General features: G+C 42.4%; 1 protein-coding gene across 1 annotated transcript; it reads right to left on the bottom strand.

The window, feature by feature from the left end:
• Nucleotides 1-237: 237 nt before the first annotated feature.
• On the bottom strand, nucleotides 238-22,841 carry prss12 (serine protease 12). Its single transcript, XM_034594409.1, has 13 exons — nucleotides 22,304-22,841; nucleotides 20,757-20,895; nucleotides 19,478-19,650; nucleotides 19,121-19,268; nucleotides 18,384-18,562; nucleotides 17,279-17,420; nucleotides 16,968-17,188; nucleotides 13,200-13,341; nucleotides 8,174-8,379; nucleotides 7,542-7,620; nucleotides 6,937-7,059; nucleotides 3,962-4,257; nucleotides 238-877 (listed from the first exon to the last, which is right to left on the bottom strand). The coding sequence occupies exons 1-13, from the start codon at nucleotides 22,791-22,793 to the stop codon at nucleotides 555-557; spliced, it is 2,661 nt and encodes an 886-aa protein (XP_034450300.1). The 5' UTR covers nucleotides 22,794-22,841; the 3' UTR covers nucleotides 238-554.
• Nucleotides 22,842-25,393: the final 2,552 nt, after the last annotated feature.

Consider the following 25,393-nt stretch of genomic DNA (forward strand, 5'->3'; position numbering starts at 1 on the left):
AATATGACTGTTGTGCTTGAAACAAAAGCACCGAACAACATGCGTTAAGTACCTAATGAGAGTTCTTCGTGCAAGTCTGCAAATTCATACCATGCCATTGCTTACTTTGTATGCATGCTTGTTTGTATTTGTACGTGGTCCCTTTTCATAATAATAATATCATAAATTACAACAAAAGCAAGAAATGATTCCTAGAAACAAAAATGCATGACAGTGTGGTATGCAATGTCACAGAAAACATCACACATGATATTAAGTTATGGCAAATTCTTGAAATGAGGTTTGAAATCATCAAAAAATACCTGCAGCCCATGAGAATATTCAAATTAGTAAAATAAGTGCTAATGACGTAGATGAGGGGGAAGATCTTCCTCCTCTGAAAAACATTTGAAAAGCGGCGGAGAAGTCCAGCGTTGTGCTCTGCATTTGAAAGTCAGGTTATAACTTACATCATTGGATTATCAGGTTATAACATCATGTAAGATATTGTCCAATCTGCTGTCACCTGATCAATAGAGTCACTCTCTCTGATCAAGGGGTCAACAGTTCCCTGTTCAACGCTTTTTCTCATCACGTCGAATCACCTTGCGTATCCAGGAGCTGAATGAAGAGACTTTGGTGTAGACGCCGGGGGACTGTTGTGTCCGGCAGGCGTGACCCCAGGACGTGACGCCGTAAACTACCCAGCCCCCTCCTGGACGCTCACACACCAGTGGACCTCCGCTATCGCCACGGCAACTGTCCACACGCCTCTCCGCCTGGATGCTGCCGGCACAGAGCATGCGGCTCGTGAAAGCGCCGTGGAAATGCTGCTGGCAGTGGCGGCGGGGAAGCACTGAGAGCGGGGCCTGCTGCAGGGTCTTGGAGTATGACCGGCCTGAGAGAGATAGAGAGGTTGAAGTTAAAACTGGAAAGTTGGAAGAGTGTGTGTGTGTGTGTGTGTGTGTGAGCATTTTTGTCTGTACGTGTTAAGGTCAGACTCTGAAAGTGAAGACTAGAGGGAGGGTTCAAGCCTAAAAACTTGTTTTATTCTTCTTCTGACTTTTAGAATGAATAGTTAAGTTTGGGTTGGTTGTTTCCACAAATGGAGCGACGCCGGCGACCTAGTTCAGGCAGCCAACTCGAGCTGCGCTGCTCCAATCATGTGACATACATCATGTGACATACCTCACTCTCCACAGCCATCTATAATACACACCCACCTCATCAGGTGGTCTATTTAAGCAGAGAGAAATTTCCCATCATCCCCTTTCATCGCACTGCTGCTACCAGTTGCTTCAGCCCCTCCACCACCCCAGCATCCACCTGTAGGCTCCAACGGGGGGGGGGGGTTACAAGTATTTGCTCATCACTCCCATCATTCCTGTGTAATCATATGGGGTAGTGATTAAGTTGGAGCCTAGATGCCAAACACTAAACCTGTTATCCTGCTGCAATAAATGTTGAATGCAAGTTGTCTGACTGAACTTCCAAATAAATACCCAGGAAATTCTATGCAGACATCAGTCACAAGATCATCACCTGACACAAAGACCGTAAGAATGGCCGACATGAGGGCTCATCAAAAGTGAAGCCAGAGTATCGCCACCTGGCTACAATATAGGTCATAAATTCTGCCTCCTCCATGATAGTGGATGGGACATAGACGAAATAAAAAAGTCAAAGTAGATGTTACATTTTTCTCAAAGATGGTTTCTGTCATTTTAAAACTCCTGTTCATTTTTCGAGCAAGTTTGGTTTTAATTAGTTATTTGCTATTAAAATGGGGTGAGACATCATGATTGACAGCTGAGACTGACTTGCAATTGATTGTATGGGTGCGACGTCGATACAGAGGCTTCACACTACGATCTTTACTGCACAGGCTCTGGCTCCAAATGCACAACATGGCAGCGCTGCTAGCCGGGATCATTGATTTTGGATATGAAACTCGCAGCATTCCACATGGACGCTTTACCTTGCTTTGCCAGCGAGCAGCAGGCTGCTGTTGACTTGAGCAAAATTATCCCATTCTGGCAGATGTCTCACTTCTTTCAGGTAAAAGCAGTTTAATTTAGAGCTAAATTAATTTCAAGGTTTCTGGCAGAGTTCAAAAGAGGCAGGTTTCCTCACATTCCAGGAAAGATGTAGAGCAGAGGTTTGTGGCACAAGTTCACTCACTGTACTTCCAAGATGTATGGAGAAGGGGAAACAGTTTAAAGAGGTCGAAATTCCAGCATGACAGGTAGTAAAATGGCTTTATATTTCCATCCATTGTAATGTATTTTCATGTCTATGAAGGGCTTTGTAAACTTTGTAAAGTGTATCATTAGAGGTACCACTATATTGAACAATGTAAAGGGTCATCCTTTAAACATGGTATCACTCTGTCTCTTTTTATAAAAAATATATGTCCCTTCATTCAGACCTGGTCGGAGCTAACTCTGTTATTGGCCTGTGAACGGTGTAGACAGCTGTTTGCTTCCTCTGACACACATGAGTTGAGTTTCACCCTGTGGCCCGAAATGTCTGCAGAGGTTAAAACCGCTAATCAGTAGTGACAAGAGCGTGATCCATGGTGCTTCCACTTGTGAACCTACAATTGTTTTAGTTGGAAAGCACAACCAAGCTGGAGAGAATTGCTGCAGTAAGCTAAACGTTTATTGTGGTGGTGGTGGGGGGGTATTTTCCCCCCCAACTGTCACCGTGACCACACAGCATGATTCACTATCCGTGGTGGCTTCATAGTGTAATGTATGTGTGAAATGTGTGCGTTTGATATCAGGGTGGCATATAGCCATGTGCAAGCAGCTGTGCAGAGCAGACATTTAGTCTCAGGTTTAACAGCCAAGTGCTGCTAAACAATCACACACTGTGTAAATAGACTGTTGTCATCACAGCAATCAAAAACAAACTGTCCCAGTCACACAAACAGATTAGAGAGAGTACGTTTTTAGATGCGTGTTAAACGTGGCCTTTTGTAGTCCTTCATGATCGACATAAAGATCACGAACAGATTTAAATGTGTTGTCAGTCACACGGACAAAACAATGTGCTACAATCACCATAGCATTCCTAACTATATGACAAATAGGTTGTATAACTCTTTCATTTTATTACCATACTGTTCTTCTGCATTATTTATTGTTACACTGCTTTAAAGTTTGTTTTGACAAAATATTTCTAATAAAAGAAGGTGAAATTGTATATCTCTTATTTGAAAAAAAAAAAAAAATTGTATGGACTTCCCGAGTCTGCAGGTCGGTTGTTTGGTTGGTTAAAAACTGTGAATAGTCAATAGATAAATAGACAAATCAATGCTATAAATGTCAGTTTAAGTCATTGTTTTTCTGCTTTTCCCTTTATTTCAAGATGGTAAGTATGAAGGCCTCACACCACTAGACAGTGACTTTGAGTTGTAAAGCCTTTTTAAATCAATTGTCTCGTTATATATTTTAATTTAAAAAAAGTACTTCTACATTTATTCAGTTTTATTTTGAAATGCCTTTGTGCATCCATGGTGGATTTAGCTCTTGTCTTTTTTTAGCCACCTTTGTGATGAGCTGCCTCGGCCGGATTAGTTTCACATATTTCATCTTGGGTTCCCGTCACAAGTTTTATAAGTGTTTGTATTGTCTTCACCTGTCCATGTCAGTTTAGTTTTCTCATGAACGAATCATGCCAGTAATTTCTCCTCTATACAAAGGAGGCTGTTGTGAGGGTGCATGAGGAAGAAGTGTCCAAAATATAATATAATTTAATTGTCATGAGTGGTTTCTCATCACAGTTTACTCCCAGTGTGAAATGAGGTTTTAGGATATTTATAGCTTTGTGTTTTCCCCTTATCAGTAAGTGCATCTGTCATAACGTAGGTCTTAGAGTTTTGCTTGGCCCTACCCTACAGTAGTTTAATCTAGTTTGGATGTTATCCGTAAGATCTTAATCTTTGTTCTGAGTGCCAGGTATAACAACATATCCTCACCTGTGTCACCCCAGCCGGTAATGTGACAGTTGCTGGCTTGTTTGAGCGCTCTCTCTTTCCTCATGGGCAGACAGGCGGGAAGGACATGACGGCTGAATGACACACATTCTCCGGGCAACTGACCCACGGCCCCCGGCGACAGACGCACCAAGGCCAGGTCGTTATCGTTGCTATGCGAGTGGTAGCTTGGGTGGAGGACGATTTGATCGACACCGTACTCCTCTTCGTATTCCTCCGGGACGAGGGAGTGGTAGTCGCCCACTCTGACTTTATACTGCTTGGTGCTGTTTCCATATCTGCAGAGAGAAATGAAGCGTTGAGTTGAGGGAGACCATCGGAGACAGAGGGCGTGTGTGCAAGAGCGCTCCCCCACTGCTGCAACATGAACAATAAAATTACGAGCTCCTGCAGGGGTTACCTCAGCAATACTTCATCTAGAGTTGGACGAGCACAAGCATGTGACACCGAGCGCACAGCCATCAAATCTGTACCAGATGCCTGTAGTAGTGGAATATGTTTCAGGCTTCATGGTGTTATTCTTGTGAGAAAAGTCTTGAGATCCTTTTGCATGGGTTACATGGGGTCACCTGTTTACCAAAGCTTACCCAAAACTTTCTTACTTTCTCTTTAAGTAATCACGAGGCTTTATCTTTTAAATCTCCTCTTGATGCGTGTGAAACACTTTTCTAGTTTTGGAGTGCATACCTCCGCCAATGCTCAACACATCTGGATCCGCACCTGTAGTGGCCGTTCCATTTGGTTCCACATTACAATGGCCACTTGTATTATGTCTGCGGGGTGTTTCTTGCGTTTGACTCATGTCCAACATATAGACCCCGCCCCGTTGTGAGAACCCAATGTCACACACGCAAGAAAGCCGCAAAAAAGCGCCCAAAACAGAATATAATTGAATATAGCAGACACACTATACAAAATATATTTTAACTGTATAAAACTAAAACTACAAACCTGGATGATATAAGAAAATATCAAACCAACATAAATATTTAACTACACACACGCAGGCTGCATAGTTGCTCTTACAGCACCAAATTCCACACTTTCAGGGGCTAAACGAATGAGTAGGAGTATGACAGAGAATGAGTATCAGCAGGAATGATTATAATTAATCTGTCATTGCATCTGTGTGTTTATGTGCTTCTATGACTCACAGGTTAACATGAGGAAGTGTTTTTTGTGAGTTCTGTTTACTGGTTGGACATATTTGGGCCTTTTGGAAATAGAGCGGGTGAGAAGAGAAGAGTGAGAGAAGGAGGCCTCGCTGTCGAGCCAATTCTCTTGTGTCCGGTTACAACTGGTGGAGTGTTTCCGGAAAGATCTCCTGACCCGGGAATGCCACGGCGTTCCTGGCAGAGCGGAGACGCTGCTGACCAGCCATCTACGTACCAGCCACACTTAAACACAGCACGTGTTTTGGCACTAAATCACAAAGCTTATGAAGATAGATACGAAAAGAACAGGCTTAATCCTGTGCTTAACTTATCATCTCCCAATTAGAACAGATAGTGAATGTGACTGTTCACACATTATTGTTGCTAAAAGCGTTTAAAAATCTGCTGGAGTTATGTTACTGCTGGAAAGGCCCCAGCTGTAAAACCACACGGTATAAATAGGTTTAATATGTGACAACATGTGATCACTGACCTTGGGTCAGTTATTATTCACCTACTAACAAGTAATGGACGTTTAAGAGATCATTTTATAACTGTTAGTTTCCGTGCGTGCGTGCGTGCGTGCGTGCGTGCGTGAGAGAGAGAGAGAGAGATTCAGAAGTCACTATCTTGTAGTATGGTTTACATGCAGCAAATTACTTGTCATAGCTGAAGCCAACATCTTGAAACAGTGACACAGGACATGCATACATTTTTGTGATGTGAGTAGTACTTAGTTGGGTGTGACCATTCTTGTCTCATTAACCCTTGAAAAGGAAGGTAAAGACACATGAGATGACATATAGAGAAGACATAGATAATTGATGTAATCTCTGGTATTTATATTGTGAATACAGGGTTTACATAAGGCTTCTGTTTAGTTTATGAGCGTATGACTCCTAACCCAAAGAACAAGTTGTTATGATTTATTACTATTATCATAATTATTATCATTGTTGCCATTCTAGTTATGACACTGGTGGTGAACTGTTTCCATTAATCAGCCCTAAACGTCTGGAATGCAGAATGCCAAATGCTTTGAATTAGCAGCATAGTTTGTGTGCTTTCGATGTGGAGACAATGGGGAAGTCACTTCGCAGACTAGAAGTTATTTTATAAGCAGGAAAAGTGGGAAAGCCTGTGACTGGTTGAAGAAATGGTACTGGAGAGGGTTTTATGAATGATGTGGAAACATCATGATTTATAGCGATGGAGCTGCAGGGTCTGCACAGAGTTCTGCTTTTCCTACCGAACCCAAACACTGGCACTAATAGTTGGGAACATAACAAAAAGTTATGAGCCCACAAAATTGAGTCTGACAACCTTGAATGTACTGCTCAAGTATCAAATGCAGATGCTCTGGTTTGTGCAAAACCCTCAATTTCTCAGTGGTTTACAAATTTGCTCTGCGTTGTTTTAATTTTCTCTTTTGCTGCATGGAGTTTTACTGCTGCTTTCTCTGCTGTATGAATTAGGTGATGGATTGCAAGTTGGTGACGCCATGCGGAGGCCCCTCAGACCAGATGTAGTTGGGATGAAGTAACTCTGGCTGCTTCCCTGCCACCTGCACCACAACTAAACCACCACTGATTGCTGCTCTGCTGAGGTTCTCCGGCCTCTGATTTTCCTCTGTATTTTCAAGTCTGACAATGAGGAAGTTGTGCAGTTGAGTTAAAACATCATTTTTGCATAAGCGGGCCAGCAAATGTATGCAAAATATACACACAACCTCATGTCAATAAATACAGACGAGTCCAAACACACTATTTAACAAGGTGATGTGTGTGTGTGCGTGTGTTTGACCTCTTGAAGCAGTGAGCCGAGGTCAGCACCCAGCAGGAGTCGATGAGCGTGGCTCCACACACCAACCTCCCATCTCCTCGAGAGCCTCGCAAACGAATCGCAGCCTGCCATGGCCAGCCACCCCTACCCCCCCCCCCCCCCACACACACACACACACACACACACACACACACACACACACACACACACACACAAACAAAAGAGCACAAAAAATGTAAACACCGAACCCACACATCTTAACAAAAGCAAAAGGCTCCTACTCAGACTCTGCAATGGGTGTATTTTATCCAGATATGATTCATGAGATATTTTGGAGGACATTAAAGTTCTGTGTATCTATCTGAGTTACTTTATGGGCTTGTTGAAAGAAATGTAAATCTAGAGGTCCCCATCTACACACACACACACACGAGAAGAGAAGGCAAGGAATATTTGCATGCATGTACAGACAAATTGAATATTTCTTCACTTGTAGCTTCAGATCAGCTGTTTTCCATCTGAAACTTGTGGAGTTGAAAATGCGTCCAATATTCTTTACTGTATGTGTCTCTGGCAGCCTTTCTCTCTGTGCTGTTATTAATCCCTCCTGTCCCCCTCTGGCGTACCTCAGAGAGTTTTCTCCTCCTATGATCCGGCGCTGGCGAGTGTGTACGAGCCGCAGACCGCAAATTGAGTTGACAGGATCTGACAGAGACACAAGGGAAACCATTGGGTGTGTATATGAGAGCGTGTGTGTGGGAGGGTGATGATCGCTAAACCATACACTTGGACTCAGAGGCTGCTTTTATTAAATATTTAGACTGATCGAAAACGTAATCAATTCTACTACTGCATGTGAGCCTAGAATAAAGAAAACTAAATATATAACAGATCGTGTGCGCACTGGTTTTACTTTTCACTGTATGTGCACATGAGAAATGGTAGTAATAGCATATGTGCTGGTAACAGATAGGGCTGTATGAGCCTGTCCTGATGTGTGACAGACGGAGTGAAGCAATAACATAGCTCTTAACATTTTACCATCTGGATACACACACACACACTGAAGTCGCCCCTGCTTCCCTCTCAAAGTGGTACCTCTTGACTTTTCCTTTTGTAATTAGTTTCTCATTAATTTCTCAGTGTATATAACATACTGGAACTGTTTGCTAAACACATTACAGTTTGCTCATCCATTGTGTCTTCTTTTTCAGAGCAACATAAACACATGGGATAAACTCCTGACTAACTGACTGACCTTTGACCTCTTTGTAGCCGGCCTGTGTTTCACCGTAGTCACAGATGACCCCAGCGTCCTCACTGTGGCGACAGTTGTGCGTGCCGGGCGCCTGTTTGATGCAGTCTGCTAACGAGCGCTCCTCGCCGCCGCACTTCACATTGTCAACGTGGATGGGCCCCGTCCCTTCGCCGAAGTACGCCATGACTCGGGCCTTTGCCATGCCGCTGGAGGACAGACAGACAGACACAGGACAGACGCACACGTTATTACCACTGTCCTTCAAAAGTTCTAAAACTGTTATGTTCATATTGCACCTGAAAATAAAACAAACTGAGGAAAAGTAAGCGAGTCAGCATGTTATTCAGTGTGCATGTAATGTAAGTGATTCACAATAAAAGCATGGGTTATCAGTTAGGCAGCATAGTAACTAGCACAAGAGCAACAACATATAGTTTAAGCACAGATATAAACAACAAATAAAAAGGGGAAAAAGTTAAATATAGTTTATACAGAACTTTTAAATATACTAGAAATCTTTGGAGAAAAGCCAACATTAGAGCAATGGTGTCTGTGTTTGTTAGAAGCTTTTGAATGTGAAGGCTATGACTCATGAGGTTAATAGTTTATTATCGTTTTTTTGTAAGCACATTATGACACATAACCAAAAGAACAACATGTTTAACTAGGTGTTATAATTGATGCTGACTATTCAGGCTACAATGATCTACCATGTAATCTAAAATTCCATGAGACTTAGTGTAGTCAGAGTACAATTGATAATTTCAGGCTGTTATTACACTGGTAGTCGACAGCACTAATTATTTAATCATTTTGTTGAGTTGCAACATGTTGAATATAAATATTGAACTACTCAGTGTGTGTGTGAGATTATGCAGGTAGTACTCATGTTGTGGGGGAATCACAGTCACAATATGTGGACAAGTCCCCACAGCCTAAATCATTCCATTTTAGGGTGGAGACAAGTTTTAATGTTTAATTGTAGGTTAGGGTAAAGGTTCAAAGTCTTAGAAATCTGAAGTCATGTCATGACTGTGTGTGTGTGTGTGTGTGTGTGTGTGTGTGTGTGTGTGTGTGTGTGTGTGTGTGTGTGTGTGTGAGAGAGAGAGAGAGAGAGAGAGAGAGAGAGAGAGAGATTCAGAAGTCACTATCTTGTAGTATGGTTTACATGCAGCAAATTACTTTTCATAGCTGAAGCCAACATCTTGAAACAGTGACACATGACATGCATACATTTTTGTGATGTGAGTAGTACTTAGTTGGGTGTGACCATTCTTGTCTCATTAACCCTTGAAAAGGAAGGTAAAGACACATGAGATGACATATAGAGAAGACATAGATAATTGATGTAATCTCTGGTATTTATATTGTGAATACAGGGTTTACATAAGGCTTCTGTTTAGTTTATGAGCTTATGTGTTTGGTCATAAAGATGTGTTTGGTCATTAAGATATAGGCAGTGATCATATATGAGTGCCGATGTTATGTTTTGACATTCTCAGGCTGTGAGGCAAACCAGGTCAAAGCCCCTGTTACAATCTGACAGCAACAGTATTCATATCACTATCTCACCCCTGACTTTCATTAGCAAACAGCTAACACACACACACACATGTCGGCTGTGGTCGTGTCTGTGTGCCTCTGTATGTTGTAAGTGTGATTTTAATTAAGATTGATGGATAACTGAGAGCGAGGATCTCATGTTGCGTCCCCGAGGTTTGGTGGGTCACGGGTCTCGTATCTACTACTCATCCACTGGGAACCTCATGTCTCTTATTCAGACATCTTGTGTTGTATCCGTGTCTCCCTGTGCGGTGCTAAGCATGCACACACACCTCCAGGCTGCGTGGTTCTGTGGCAATACAGTTATTGTACATCAGACCAAAAACGCAACACAATCTTTTCCGGTTACGAACAGCTTAAGTCAGATATCAAAGCCAAACATGTTCCTTTAAGCTCTGAATAATGTTTTAACATTTTTGTTGTTGGATCAGATTAAAAAATGTTGAGGGAATGTAGAGCTGTAGGCACAAGTGCCTGTTGGGCAAACTTCCAAGTTAAATTGACTGTAACACAGAGACACAAGTGAGCCAACATTACAGGCTCTACTTAACTTCGCTCATGGTGCAGTGATGCTGACATAACTTAAATCTCAGGTGATGAAGACAAAAAACTTTGTTTTCAAGATGTCATAAAAAAGTGATAACTTTAACTGAAGCACCTAGAAGATGTATGAAACAATCGTACTGTTATTCAATATTCAGAAAACATTTGTTACGGCTGTTTTTGTCCACTAGCTTTACATCGTTTACCTGTTGTGTTTTTGTGTTGTTTTTCTATGCTGTGCTGTGGCGCTCACTGCAGGTTTCGGTGTGTATTTGTGAGAGAGTCCATATTCACGTGGGTCCTTCGTGTGTGTGTGTGTGTGTGTGTGTGTGTGTGTGTGTGTGTGTGTGTGTGTGTGTGTGTGTGTGTAGTTCAGGCATTACTCAGGCTGTAGTGACTTAAATCTATTTACACAGTCATATTATGGGATCTTGTTTTCATTGTGGGAACCAAAAGCTAATCACCATAACGTAAAACATTAAATTGTAAGGTAAAGACATGTTAAGGTTAGAGTAAACCTCTATTTAAGTCAATATGTGTGTGTGTGTGTGTGTGTGTGTGCATGTATATATATATATATATATATATATATATATTTAATTTTTTCTTTCTTATCACCAGAGCAACCTCCAACCCTTGGAGACCTACTGTGTATGTAATGACCTTTCACCACACCCTGAGCGAGACAGAACGATGACCCTAACACGGCTTTTCCACGCCTCCATCACGCTTCGCTTCTCTCTGTCTCTCTCACGCTTATGCTCTCCAGATGTGGCTTTCATCTGCACACAGATGTGTCACAGAAAATTGGGCGAGTACGGGATGAGTTTCCCTTGCTGAGGAGTGATGAGAAGGGGAATGAAGACAGTTTGTTACGGTACGGTTTTCCCTCGCCGTCTCGTGGCCGTTGTTATGGAAAACAGGACAGCGTCTCGGAGGAAATGATAATTGGACAGAGAGAGAATGAGATGAGGTAGTTTTGTTTCACCACGACATGTCTGTCACTGTGAATGTTGCTTTGACACAATCGGCCTGCCCTTTAACTGGATGTTTATGTTGGCACTGCAGGAAAGGCACAGCTCAAACCCTTAATAGAAAATATTTGGCTGCACACCAAGACGTGCTCAAAAACTTAAGTGAACTGGATTGTTCAAGATTTATTAATCAAACATTGCTATTTTAAAAGATTCGAGGCAAACCGGAGCTTTTCCACCGTATATTAGCCTGAAACCATAGACGTGTGCAATGGTGTGTAAAGTGGAAACAGAGAAGGACTGTGAAGATGGAAGGATGAAAAACAGACGGAGTAAAGGGGGGGGGGGGGGGGTGTAAGACAGATGCCAAGTCTGAGAAATGGTGATTGATCTTGTGAATAGAGTTTGAAGTCTGGATCCACTTAAAAGTGAATGTATTGTATTGAGTGATCACATTGAACTGTCACAGGCCTTTTCAACTCCGTCATTTCACCTCTATTTCAACATCCTGACGTGTTGACAAGGATATGAGAAAGGAAGGGTGTGTAGCAGACTGCAAACCTGAATATCAGCAGCCTTCCATGACAGTGAACTGAGTATAGGTTATGACTGTCGGTGGGACAACATAAAGTCATTTCAATCTTCTAAAGCCCGGCTCAGACCACAGGAATTTCAGGCCGATTTAACCTCAATTGGGTTCCCCCTGAGAATCCGAGGTAAATCTAGTCTGGAACCTCGTCTGGACCGATGTTCAGCTCAGATTATCTGTTAGTGTGAGGGGTTACAGAGCTATTCTTAGAGACTGGCCGCAGAAGCATAGCCCTGATAATTATCAAACATGTTTGATATTTAGGATTTAAATTGGGGATGATTACCTCAGTAGTATGTAGTCGAGCTTATGAAAGGACGATTACAAAACACCGTGCGGTGCAAAGCTGAGTTGAGCTGAGTGAGGAAAGGCTTTCCAAAAATGAGAGGCCCGTACAACGTGTCGTCTAAGACCGATCACAACTGTGCAGACAAAGAGAAGAGCTGGGGAGAAGTCCCTATTGGACATAGCGGCCTTTAAAAGGTCAATAACAATCTGCGATATGAAGTTGGATGGCTACAGGCCAACGGAAAAAGAAAGTGGAACTATGTTTAAGCCAAATCAATGTATTGTCTCAGTGTTTTGTCTGTTACAAGATCAACTAAATTCAACATTAGTTGGTAGACGGTGTCTTATCGAGTATTTTGATCTATGTGGTTTCTAATTAGAGTATCATTTGGTAAAATAGCATAAGAATATTGTATTTCAGGTCAACAATGGCAGAATGTGGTTTTGAATTACAGCAGAATGAAAAGTGTTTCATTTCCTGCTTTGTGTAATTTGATATAAAGTAAACTTATTACGTCTCATTATTAGTATTATTAGTAGTAAAACCTGTTTGGTCCCTGTCTAATTGACGGCATATTATTTCAAGTTTGGAAACTGGAAAATACAGTCGCTGATTGCTCTGATAGAGCAAGTCTCTGTCGTGTTTGTTTTGTTTGCACCATCTTCCTCCTGAGATCAGAACAAAGAGGTGACGTGAGACCGTGCGTCAATCCCTCTGGACCCATGATCTTAATAATATCCTGTAGTGTGTGATGTGCCTTCATTTTCAAATCCTGTAGTGTGTGCATGTTTGAGATCAGAGTGGAGAATATCTGCGAAGATTCTCCTCTAATGCGCGACGCAACCTGATTTCAAAATTAGTCGGGTTTTTAAGATTTCTGTTGTCAGCTTTAGTCGTCTAAAAATGTAGATAATAAATATTTGCAGCTCTACAATGCATCTGTCATCCAGAACAACATACTGCAGACAACTTTGAAGATCTTTCATCTGGTGCATTCCTGTTCATGTTACCCAGGAGTGCGAGTCTGTCAAAGAGGCCACTCCCACACAAATGCACACACTTACATACCTGTAGCCCAACTGTCGGCACACGACCTCCGCATCACGATCAGTCCATCCATCGTCACACACAGTCCCCCATTGACCAGACAGGTAGAGCTCCACCCGGCCTTCTCTCGGGCTCTCTCCTCCCACAAGCCTCACCGGGACATCTGAGGAACACACACACACATAAAGTAGATAGCAGTTACCAGACGTCTAGGAGTCTCGCAGGCCAAGGCACTTTACACATTCTCAAACAAACCTGATCCTCCAGGCCAACCTGTCTATTGAATGGGGCATATGCACTCATATTTGCGACATACAGTATGAAGTGGCCGCAACGCCCGTCTGTTTTCATGCATGTAACCCATTGTATGTCCTTGAAGGGAAATTGTGAGGCTCCTATCACTATAAAATATCGTTGTTTTTTCACTGGCCCAGCTTTTAACAAACTCCTGTTCTCGGTCTTTCTCGCTCACTCTCTAATGGCGTTCAGCTCCCACTGTTGATCAAATCAGTCTGAGCTTTAGGTTTAAACAATCCATCATCATTTCATGCCCAGGCATTTAAACACACACACACACACACACACACACACACACACACACACACACACACACACACACACACACACACACACACACACACACACACACACACACACACACACACACACACACACACACACACACACACACACACACACACACACACAGTAATCTTGTTTAAGTGGATCCTAATGTCTTTTCCATGTGTGAACAGTCTCTGGATCAGTTTACACCCTTGCCAAGTACCAGGTCAATCAGTATTTATTTGCCTTTGAATCAGCTTTCTTCAGCAGCTAAAAACACAGAAAGATCTCGAGAGTTACAACATTTATTTGACGTTACATTTTTTTACCTCTGCCTAGGTGTTTGCTAGTTTTTTTTCATTTGTGCGCAAGATTACACAACAACTGAACAGATTTCCATAAAACTTGGTGGAAGGATGGGACATGTACCAAGAAAGAACAGATGAAATTGATCTGAATCAGGGAGTGGATCCAGGTTTATTTAAAAAAAAAATGTTAACCTTCTTCAACATGTGAGAGAGGGCATTTTTCAACATTTTTTTTTTTTTTCTCTGAGAATAATTGATGGCTCTTGATGAAAAAAGGGCACTGATATCATTGAGTACGTTTAATTTGGTGCAGATCCAAATAAACATCTGGATCTATTGTGGTTTCATTAGGGGACTGTTGGTGGAGGTATGTGCTCGACTGAGTGCCATTCCAGTTACTCTCTGGTAACTCGTTATTGCTGTTTTTAGGTGCAACATTTCACCATTATTTTGAAAGCAGGATTCCTCAATTAAATCAGTGGTATTCGGTGAATCCTGAAGTCCTTCTCTGTGGCTTATGTTGACGGGGCCACATTTAGACATTTTCTTTGGTGACCTAAGAATTGTCAGAAGGGATGATTAATGTAAGTGGACTTAATTGTGGTTGTGTTTACTTCTATGTTGAGGAACACTCATCTTTGTCCCCTCACTTAGAAACACAAGCAAAGTTCAAAGCATAGCCATGGCTTATCTGCTTTTTCTCCTTTTCCAAAAACAACACAATCTGCCTGTGGCATGTTAGGGGGGATTTACACACCCACAACCCTCAAACACAAATACACACATGCACAAATGCTTCGTTGTAATGACATAATTCTTTGGTGGGTGTTTGTGGGGCGAGTGTGTGTCCCTGCGGCTTTTGCCAAACAATATAATCTACCTAAACCAAACAAATGAAACAGCTATTTCAATCTGAAGTCTGTGCTCAAAACAGTCACATATATTCAACGTACATTACTTAGGAAATGAGAACCTGACATCGCAAAACTCATATTTTCTAAATTAGAGCAGTCGGCGAGAAATGAGCACACTTGTGCAGTAAGTGAAATCTAAGCTGAACTGGTACTGTCCAGCTCTGTCCTTACACATCTTTATTAGCGTCTGGAGGCTGTAAGACATAAGCCTGATTAATGGCGCTAGCATTTAACACTTCCTGTCTATTTCAGCAAGCAGTCACACCACTGACCCCCAGTCTCGTCCTATAAAAGTGCAGTTTTAAAGTAACACCAGTCATGTGTTATGTGATGGTGTGCCAACAGGTCAGCCCACTGGTGTGTGGTATTCATGAGCGGGGACGAAGGTCCATATAGTCATGATGACTTTAAAAGTGTCCCCGTTATTAAGGCAGGAGAATGTAAACGACAGCTGTGCCTTTTGGAGTTAGCGTGACTTTCGTTATCCTCCTTTATCGGCCTCTTGGAGAAGGCTTTTCCAAGATGTAATTAAAAGAGATTTCAGATCAGCTCATATTACCATTAACTGGTTTTATGAAGTGAAGGGACTTCATCATGTGATTACTTGTTCCTCACATGCCTCTGTGCTCCAAATACAAGGTTGGGCTTCTTCTCAGTCACTGACATTTAATTCAAATAATGTTACTGATAATAATATTATAATTGTTATTACTACTATAAATTGAATATATACAGTACATATATACCATTGATATCAAATTCTAATCACGTTCTTTACAAAAAGAAAAAGTTACATATTGCAGACTGCCTATCAGCCTAAACACAGGTATAATAATAACAATAACTTTATTAATAATAACTATAACTATATAATACATAATCATATAATCATTATTATTAGTAGTATTATATAAAATGTATAATTATGATTATTATAAATTGCATATATACATCTATAGCATTGATATCAAATAATAATAATAATAAAAAATAACAATAATAATAATAATAATAGAAAGGACCATCGGAAATATAAGGTAGAGCAAAATATGAATAATTACAGTATTAGTAGGTTTTATATTAAGTGTTATTAAGAGAGATTTTGCACGAGATGTAGAATAAGTTTGCCTGATATAATCCAGCCAGTCATTTCACAGTGGAGGGGCCCAGATGTGAACCCTGATAGTTTTTACTCCTCACCTTCAGGTCTAAGAGGAAGGGGATGCCAGGTGGACCTCTGCTAATGTGGCTTTAAAGGCTCATTAGTGGTCTGAAACTGGTCCCATATGTGCTATAGAAGTGATTAAAAATCAACATCAAAGTATGCTCTGCCCTCTGACGTGTGGTGTAACCGGTGTTAAGATGTTTAAGTTGTGGGTTTTATGCAGAATCCTGCTGGATCCTGAGAGAAGCTGGTTATTCTAAAGTAATCAAATCTCTCAAACAGGAATAAAGAGCATTTTAGTAATCATGTCGAGCATTGCTGATTCCACTTGTTCATCAAGACTGTCGAAAGAGACACCATGAGCAAGTATTGGTGCTATTGAAACTGAAATTAATCAAGTATTACACATGATATTGAAATCAATTGAAATATTGCACATGATACTGAATATTGAATATGTGCCATGACTGACTCTAACTACAAAACACCTATACTCTTTACTAAGGTAAATGCCTGAGCTACAACTAATTTCCCTAAACTTTGGGCAGAGAGATTTAGTCCAGATTGTCCACACATGTATGTTAACTTGTAAACCTCCCTCCTTTCATATCCAAACACACCCACGTGGACATCACATTGACAAACAAACTAGCACTATGGTAATCACTTTGTCTTTCAAATTCCCAGCACGGTGACCATCTACAGTTTAACATGTATGTAATCACATAGAGAAGCAGTATTTGAAATGCTGCATAGAGTCTGCTTCACCCGTCTTCAGATCCCATGTTACCTTTAACCTTTTAAGTGCGTCTTACAGTAAGATAAGATTCTGTCTTACTCGTAGGAAGACTCTCTCCATTGCGCTCAGGGCTGCAGGCGATATTAACATCTTCATGGTGTGTGCAGTCATGACGGAGCCACTCCCTCTTGTTGCACAGCAACAGACTGGGTTCTTTCCCTGTGCAGCTCACATCATCCAAAAGAATTGGACCTGACCCAACCCCAAAGCGTGGGACTGGGGTGATGTCTAGTCCTTCAGAGGGCAGCGTCTCGCCTAACCTGTATGGGGAGAAAGGCCCACCCACACGTTCACACACAAATGCTAAGAAATGTGTCCCGAATATGCGCTGGTCTGGTGCTTTGTGTTACCTGTAACCAAGTTGTCGACAGACTACTTGTGCGTTTGAGTCTGTCCAGCCGTCATCACACACTGTCCCCCACTGTCCACCGTAGAAGACTTCTAAACGTCCCTCGTGGCTCCCTGTACCCCCGACCAGCCTAATGCTACCATCTGGAGATCAAGATAGACAGACAGACAGATATTATCTTATTCTAAAACAAGTTTTCCCACAAGAAGGTTTCACCCCTATCCATTCCTCCAATGTTTGGTTTGTTTCCATCAGAAGAATAACGAAACTTGGCAGAAGGATGGGACATGGACGAAGAAAGAACCCAGATGCAAGAGGTTCTTTTCATTTTCATTTTCTTCAACATTGAGCAATAGAATGTTCTCCTCGATTTTCTAGAGAATAATGCATGGGTCTTGCTGAACATTTGGTGCAGCTTGATTGAATTTAAGGGGACTGTTCGGCCTCGGCTACTGAGCGACATTCTAGTTTTAACTGATTTGCAATAAGTCTGGAAAAAAACATTACTAATTCTTTAATTCCTTGTGGCAGTCATGTTAAAAAAAAACTCCAGGGGGATTCTGAGAAGCCAGTTTCTGTAGCAAGGGTTCAGTACTTAAGACTGCCTTTACACATCAGTCCCCTTGACTCCTGTGTGTGCTGAAGTTACACAAAACCTGTCCCACGTTGTGAGCTCAGGCTGAGCAATGTTTGAGCCCCATATTTCCAGGCCTGGTCACTTCGGTACGACGTGATATTCTAAAAGCTGCCCTCCAGCGCCTCACTGGCTCCAGGATTAAGCGATTGTTGGGGAAGGTGCCGTTTTCATCCTTCTTTTTTTTATCTCTTGAAAGCACTTTTCCATACCCCTCTCAAAGCAGACATTTTGACTTGTAGGAGAAACGGTCACATACTACATCTATAACTACACGTACATTTGTAACACATTCCTTTTGGGCCAACATGCAAAAAGTGGCAATTCCAGCACCAGATAACATAAATGTAACCATTATTATTATATCAGCTAAGCCTGTGTTTGTGGAGGGGCCTTCCATATCGCTGTATGTAAAATATGTTTGCATGACTTTGTGAATATGCATTGTTAATGCTGAGACGTGTTGGCCTACCTAGAAGAGGGTTGCAGGATACTCCTGCATCCTCAGCGTGCAGACAGTTGTGTTCCCCCCAAGCGCTTTTTGGACACTGCTCCAGCGAGAGCTCATTGCCTGTGCAACGCACCTCGTCCAGCCACACACGGCCCGAACCCTTCCCAAAATGTGCCTGGCCCCATGCCCTCGCTGCACCGCTGCAAAGACAGAGAGGAGACAAAGGCTTTGATGACTATCTCTTGGTTACAGAATGCAGTGTGAATTTGTTTTATTTTTAAACTGATTGCACAAAACCAACAGTCAAATCTACCACTGCAAAATTGCTCACAATAACCATCTGTGCTTATGCAAACATTGCAACACCAACACCACGTTGGCACACAACAAAAATGCCTACATGAACCCTTGCATAGTGCAGTGTTGCTTAATATTCATATCTCTGTGGTGCTAGAATCAGAGCAGGAACAATAAGCCTGATTCACTATGGGACCTCCAGATGTTCTTTAGTGCTCGCTCCTCTCTCTGTGTGTCTGAATGGAAAGAATACTTGTCATACTTTTGGAGACGGAGAGAAAAGAGAGACAGACAGCTAAACACCCACAGTGACGCATCTCAGCGTCCTACTCTGTCGTTCTCTCACGCTTTTTCCTCACTTGCTCATACTCACAAATACATTTCCGTTATGCTGATTATTGGTTGGAATTATTATGGACATAATCATTCATATCCGGGTATGCATGCGGGTTCCCCTTCACCTCAGTCCCAGCTGTCGACACACGACCTCAGCATCACTGTCGTCCCATTGGTCGTCACATATGGAGCCCCACTGCCCTGCGTGGAAGACCTCAACCGTGCCCTCCGACCCTGATCGACCTCCCAGCAACCTTATAGGGAGTGTCACCTCTGGTGAAACACAAACCAGTAATAATACGCACATGTACTAGTTATCTAATTAAAGAATCTATGCAGGCTTTTAAAAAATGCTTTTAAAATAAAAGACTGGTATGGGTTGTAGAATTGCACAGTTTAAACAGTCATTAGATTTCAGTAGATTCATGCAAACATTTATCCACCCGTCACAGACAATATTTCTCAAATAGGTGGCCCTATACCTTGCTGTTGGGTGCAGGTAACCGCTGCAGCCATAGAGCACTCTCCTCCATTCCAGGTGGTCTTAGGACACTGAAGCAGGTCTGGCTCCGCCCCCTCACAATGGACCGCCCTCCAGTGGAGTTTGGCCATGTTCGGACGAAACAGGGCAACTGCACGTCCACGACCTGAGATCCTGCCACGGCATCATTAAGCAAACAACTTACTTTTATTCATTTGAAATATTTTCTTGACATCGAACAGCAAGACCAGACTCATCTGATAAGAGCTGTTAAGATCCTTAAAAGCAATTATTAATTACTGTTGCTCTGCACTTTTCATATCATCAAAGGTAAATCCTGCAAGCGAGCTGGAGCCGCTCATCTCAGAGCAAAGATATTGGCCTGGTCACAGTAACCTTGAGGCATCTGTGTGCTCAGGATCTGCCATTCCAGGGTCAATATGGTCAGCGGTTTTACACGCAACAGCTTCTAATAACCGGCCACGTGAAAGTCATCACCAGCGATTCCAGCTGACATATGGCTGACATTTGCCCTCTTTCCTTCCCACTGTGGCGTTTCATTGACTCCTGTGTGAATATGCACAAACAGGCGTGCGTTCATGTCAGTGTGCGTGCCAGCACTGGTGCTTGTGTCAACATGTGTAAGTGCACAGACGGTCTCTGTTCTCCAGGGAAATCGCAACGCTCTCTCAAACGCACACCCCAGCTCATACACACTTTGAGACGCAGCAAATCAGTGGCTGCTGTGGCACGACAGAATCTCATGACCACAGTTACTTGTATGTGTGTGTGTGTGTGTGTGTGTGTGTGTGTGTGTGTGTGTGTGTGTGTGTGTGTGTGTGTGTGTGTGTGTGTGTGTGTGTGTGTGTGTGTATGTGTGTGTGTGTGTGTGTGTGTGTGTGTGAGAGAGACAGAGAGAGGGGCAGACAGAAAAAGAGAGCTGGTAACAAGGTAAATAGCTGAGCACCAAAGGTATTTAAATACCTCCGGGGAATTGGGGGTTGGAATGCAAGGGTCACTCAAGGAAACTACAAAGACAGTGAAGACAAGGGAATGAATGAATGAATGTGTGCGTCAGTTGCGTTGTGAAACTTTCTCACATTCCCTGACAAATTTCCATTGCATTCTCGCCATCTGTCTGAGGCAGCTTCACGTTGACAATCTATACGCTGGATGTGGATCGTACTTGCACCTGCGTCTGAATACATATGTTATAGAGAGCGGCAACTTGTGTATGTTGTGGCACATGTGTGTGTGTGTGTGCATGTGTGCTCTCTCACCCCTTGCCCAGCTGTCTGCAGACGACTGCAGCGTCTTTGTCCCCCCAGTCATCGCTGCAGACCGACCCCCACACTCCCCCCAGATAGACTTCCACCCTGCCATCGAGCTTGGTGCGGCCTCCTTGCAGACGCGCAGAGCCTACAGGATGGAGAAAGGGTTAGGGGGGGGGGGGTGTAAAATAACACAAGTGATACACAAGTGATTCTATCATTGATTCGAATACTTTGATTACCTCCACCAAAGAGGTTATGTTTTGACCCCTGTCCTTTTGTTTGTTGATTTGTTTGTTTGTTGCTTCAATTGTAAGCAGGAATGCATAAACACAACTGGACGGATTACCACAGAACTTGGTGGAGGGATGTGCTACGGGTCGGGTTGAACCCATGACCTTTTTTTCGTGCTGATCCAGATCAGAGGGCAGATCCAGAATTTCCTGTTTATAAGGTGACTGTTTCCTTCGTGGAGGTATGTGCTCTACTGAGAGCCATTCTAGTTTATTTTTCCCAAACCAAGGTAATTAGGCTGACGTTTTTATATGAAAGATGTGATTACAGACACTTGGTGACCCGTGTATGCTTGTGTTTGATTATTGCCGGGATAATCTCATGGATTTCCGTGTATGTCATTGTCAATTTTATTTACACAGTATACATTTAAAACAACTTGGTGGACCAAAGTGCTTCACAAAGTAAAAGGTACAACAAGAAGACAGCAACATGCACTACATCAAAATACCAATAGTAAAAATAAAATAAGATAAAAGAATAGAAAAGAATAGAAGGCCAAAGAGAAATTCATTTAACAATGAAGTGTGCTAGAGAGAGGGGCAGATCTAATATGGAGTGGAAAGCTGTTCCACAAGTTTGGGGCGGCTACTGTAAAGGCTCGATCGCCTCTGGTTATGAGCCTAGTTTATGCTGTGTATCTATCTGAAGGGCAACAGAGACAGTCAGGTTGCATGCCCATGCACTACACACACACACACACACACGTGTGGCTACCTGTCTCATGTTGTCATAACTGAACTTGCTTCAAAGAGATATTCCCTTTTTATCTTTTCTACAAAGAAAGATGCAGAATCTGGACACCACCCCTTGAATGCATGTCTTGTTTTCTTAATATCTTACATATGTGGATCAATAAATGTCAATTCAATGTATCTGCTACCCATGACGTGCCAACACACAGTCAAGACTATAAATACTGTCCCAGATACTGTCTTGTGCCAGATAAAAATCCCACACTCTGCTCCTTTCACCTCTCCCTCTGCCCTGTACCCCTTTCCATCAGGGATGTGGGTCCCACTTTGACTCCATGTTTTCATATTGTCAATAAAAGACTGTACATTTGACACTTACAGATGATGTTGTGTACAAATATTTTAATATCAAAGTATAGATTTTAATAAGCCTGTACACCCTGGTGATCACTTCATTGTAAACAGACCACATGCAGTCTAGTTTATAATATTTTCTGCAGATGGAATGATGATGGCTCCTTGTAAAACCCAACATTGCATGTGTGGTACACGGGCCTGGGTGTTTACCTTGTTTACAGTCGCAGTAACCCCAGTCCACTCTGCCTCTTTGGTTCCTGAAAAAGCACCAGGGTCGGATCCTGCCGTCCGGGTTGCGGCAGTGGTTGTGCTCTCCGATCCCTTTACCCGGGTAGCGCTCCCTGAAGCCGGCCACTTCGGTCCAGTTCATGCACCGGCTGCCGGACTCGGTGACGTCTATCGCCCCCCGGTAGAAGCCGTCCTTCCCGCGGCTCCGGACGCAGTCGGTGAAGGGCAGGATGAATGAAGGCACGCTGCTGGAGCCGCAGATCGCGGCCAGAAGCGCGACTCTCACCGCGAGATCCAGAACCGTCAGATTCATGGTGACAGCAGGAGATTCATCCGATTCTCTCATCGGCTGAGGAGACGCTGACCAGGCAGCGTCATCGCTCCTACAACCGTGGGACGAGGAGTGAGGACAAACCGAGGCGGATCGATGGAAGTCAGCGTGGAGCTTCACCAGACCACAACACACCAACATACCCCCTCCCCATACGGCACTTTATACCCGTTTATTGTTCAGGGCCAACAGAGTAAAAGTATACGGTGAATACAGAGGGACCAGAACCCACCATGAGGTTTTTAATGTTTGATAAATAGTCATGTATATGATTCATGTACAGAAACTTTGAGAATTAGCAATCATGCTTATTTTTACGAGGTATAATCTAATCTGATCCAATCGGATCTAATATAATCTAATCTGGTCATATTCGTATATGGGTTCATTAAAATGTATTGCTCTTATTATTATTATGGGTGACCACTTTAACGGAGTCCTGCCTTTTGAGCCACATTAGAGAAGACGATGATTTTCTCACGAGTCTTATTATCGAGTTTTATTTTTACTGATGATCTTAATAATAGTCAGTTTTAATTTTACTGTTCTTGATCAGAATCAGAATCAGAATTCTTTTTATTGCCAAGTATATTTACATATACAGGAAATTGCCTTGGTGTGGTTGGTGCCTTTGGACATAACAACAAACTGATAATAGTCAGTTTTATTTGTACTGTTTTTTACTGTTTTTAATAAAGGTCAGTATTATTTCCATCCTAATGGTTTTATTACAGGCTACATATTTTATAAAATATGTTGTGCTTATTATTGTTATTGTTATTGTTATTATTATTATTATTATTTACAGCCCTCCTAGTGTCTACCATAGATGCCGACAATATAGTGGTCTCTGATTGGACGAGGCATGACAAAACGTCAAACTAAAGCGCCCTTCTTGGTGACATCATCACGCAGCGTCCATTAAAAACACAATCCTCTTTGTTTTTGAAGCCGGCGTACACCGAAACTCGCCGAGGTGGGCGGTGTCGGTGCTCGATAAACCGCTCCATCTGACGGACGACGCGCTCTAATCGGGCTGCTAAATGGTCCCATATGTACATATCATACATGTAACAGGTCACATATGTACATATCATATATGTAACAGGTCACATATTTACATATCATACATGTAACAGGTCACATATGTACATATCATACATGTGACAGATCACATATCTACATATCATACATGTAACAGATCACATATATGTACATATCTTACATGTAACAGATCCCATACACTACCGTTCAAAAGTTTGGGGTCACCCAGACAATTTCGTGTTTTCCATGAAAACTCACACTTTTATTTATCAAATGAGTTGCAAAATGAATAGAAAATATAGTCAAGACATTGACAAGGTTAGAAATAATGATTTTTATTTGAAATATTAATTTTGTTCTTCAAACTTTGCTTTCGTCAAAGAATGCTCCATTTGCAGCAATTACAGCATTGCAGACCTTTGGCATTCTAGCTGTTAATTTGTTGAGGTAATCTGTAGAAATTTCACCCCACGCTTCCTGAAGCACCTCCCACAAGTTGGATTGGCTTGATGGGCACTTCTTGCGTACCATACGGTCAAGCTGCTCCCACAACAGCTCAATGGGGTTGAGATCTGGTGACTGCGCTGGCCACTCCATTACAGACAGCATACCAGCTGCCTGCTTCTTCCCTAAATAGTTCTTGCATAATGTGGAGGTGTGCTTTGGGTCATTGTCCTGTTGTAGGAGGAAATTGGCTCCAATCAAGCGCTGTCCACAGGGTATGGCATGGCGTTGCAAAACGGAGTGATAGCCTTCCTTATTTAAAATCCCTTTTACCTTGTACAAATCTCCCACTTTACCAGCACCAAAGCAGCCCCAGACCATCACATTACCTCCACCATGCTTGACAGATGGCGTCAGGCACTCTTCCAGCATCTTTTCACCTGTTCTGCGTCTCACAAATGTTCTTCTGTGTGATCCAAACACCTCAAACTTTGATTCGTCTGTCCATAACACTTTTTTCCAATCTTCCTCTGTCCAATGTCTGTGTTCTTTTGCCCATATCAATGTTTTCTTTTTATTGGCCAGTCTCAGATATGGCTTTTTCTTTGCCACTCTGCCTAGAAGGCCAGCATCCCGGAGTCGCCTCTTCACTGTAGACGTTGACACTGGCGTTTTGCGGGTACCATTTAAAGAAGCTGCCAGTTGAGGACCTGTGAGGCGTCTATTTCTCAAACTAGAGACTCTAATATACTTGTCTTCTGGCTGAGTTGTGCACCGGGGCCTCCCACTTCTCTTTCTACTCTGGTTAGAGCCCGTTTGTGCTGTTCTCTGAAGGAAGTAGTACACACCTTTGTAGGAAATTTTCAGTTTCTTCGCAATTTCTCGCATGGAATAGCCTTCATTTCTAAGAACAAGAATAGACTGGCGAGTTTCACATGAAAGTTCTCTTTTTCTGGCCATTTTGAGAGTATAATCGAACCCACAAATGTGATGCTCCAGATACTCAACTAGCTCAAAGGAAGGCCAGTTTTATAGCTTCTCTCACCAGCAAAACAGTTTTCAGCGGTGCTAACATAATTGCACAAGGGTTTTCAAGGGTTTTCTAATCATCCATTAGTCTTCTAAGGCGATTAGCAAACACAATGTACCATTAGAACACTGGAGTGATAGTTGCTGGAAATGGGCCTCTATACACCTATGTAGATATTTCATTAAAAACCAGACGTTTCCACCTAGAATAGTCATTTACCACA

The sequence above is a fragment of the Hippoglossus hippoglossus genome, chromosome 1 (genome assembly GCF_009819705.1).
Source record: "Hippoglossus hippoglossus isolate fHipHip1 chromosome 1, fHipHip1.pri, whole genome shotgun sequence".
NCBI classification, from domain to species: domain Eukaryota; kingdom Metazoa; phylum Chordata; class Actinopteri; order Pleuronectiformes; family Pleuronectidae; genus Hippoglossus; species Hippoglossus hippoglossus.

Excerpts from the sequence above, each read along its gene's own strand:
- prss12 (XM_034594409.1), bottom strand. The coding sequence starts at position 22,793 with ATGTTGGTGTGTTGTGGTCTGGTGAAGCTCCACGCTGACTTCCATCGA. Across the intron at positions 7,621-8,173 it reads CGGCTACAAAGAGGTCAAAG|ATCCTGTCAACTCAATTTGC; the intron begins GTCAGTCAGTTA and ends TGTCTCTGTCAG. Across the intron at positions 4,258-6,936 it reads TCGGCTCACTGCTTCAAGAG|ATATGGAAACAGCACCAAGC; the intron begins GTCAAACACACG and ends TTCTCTCTGCAG.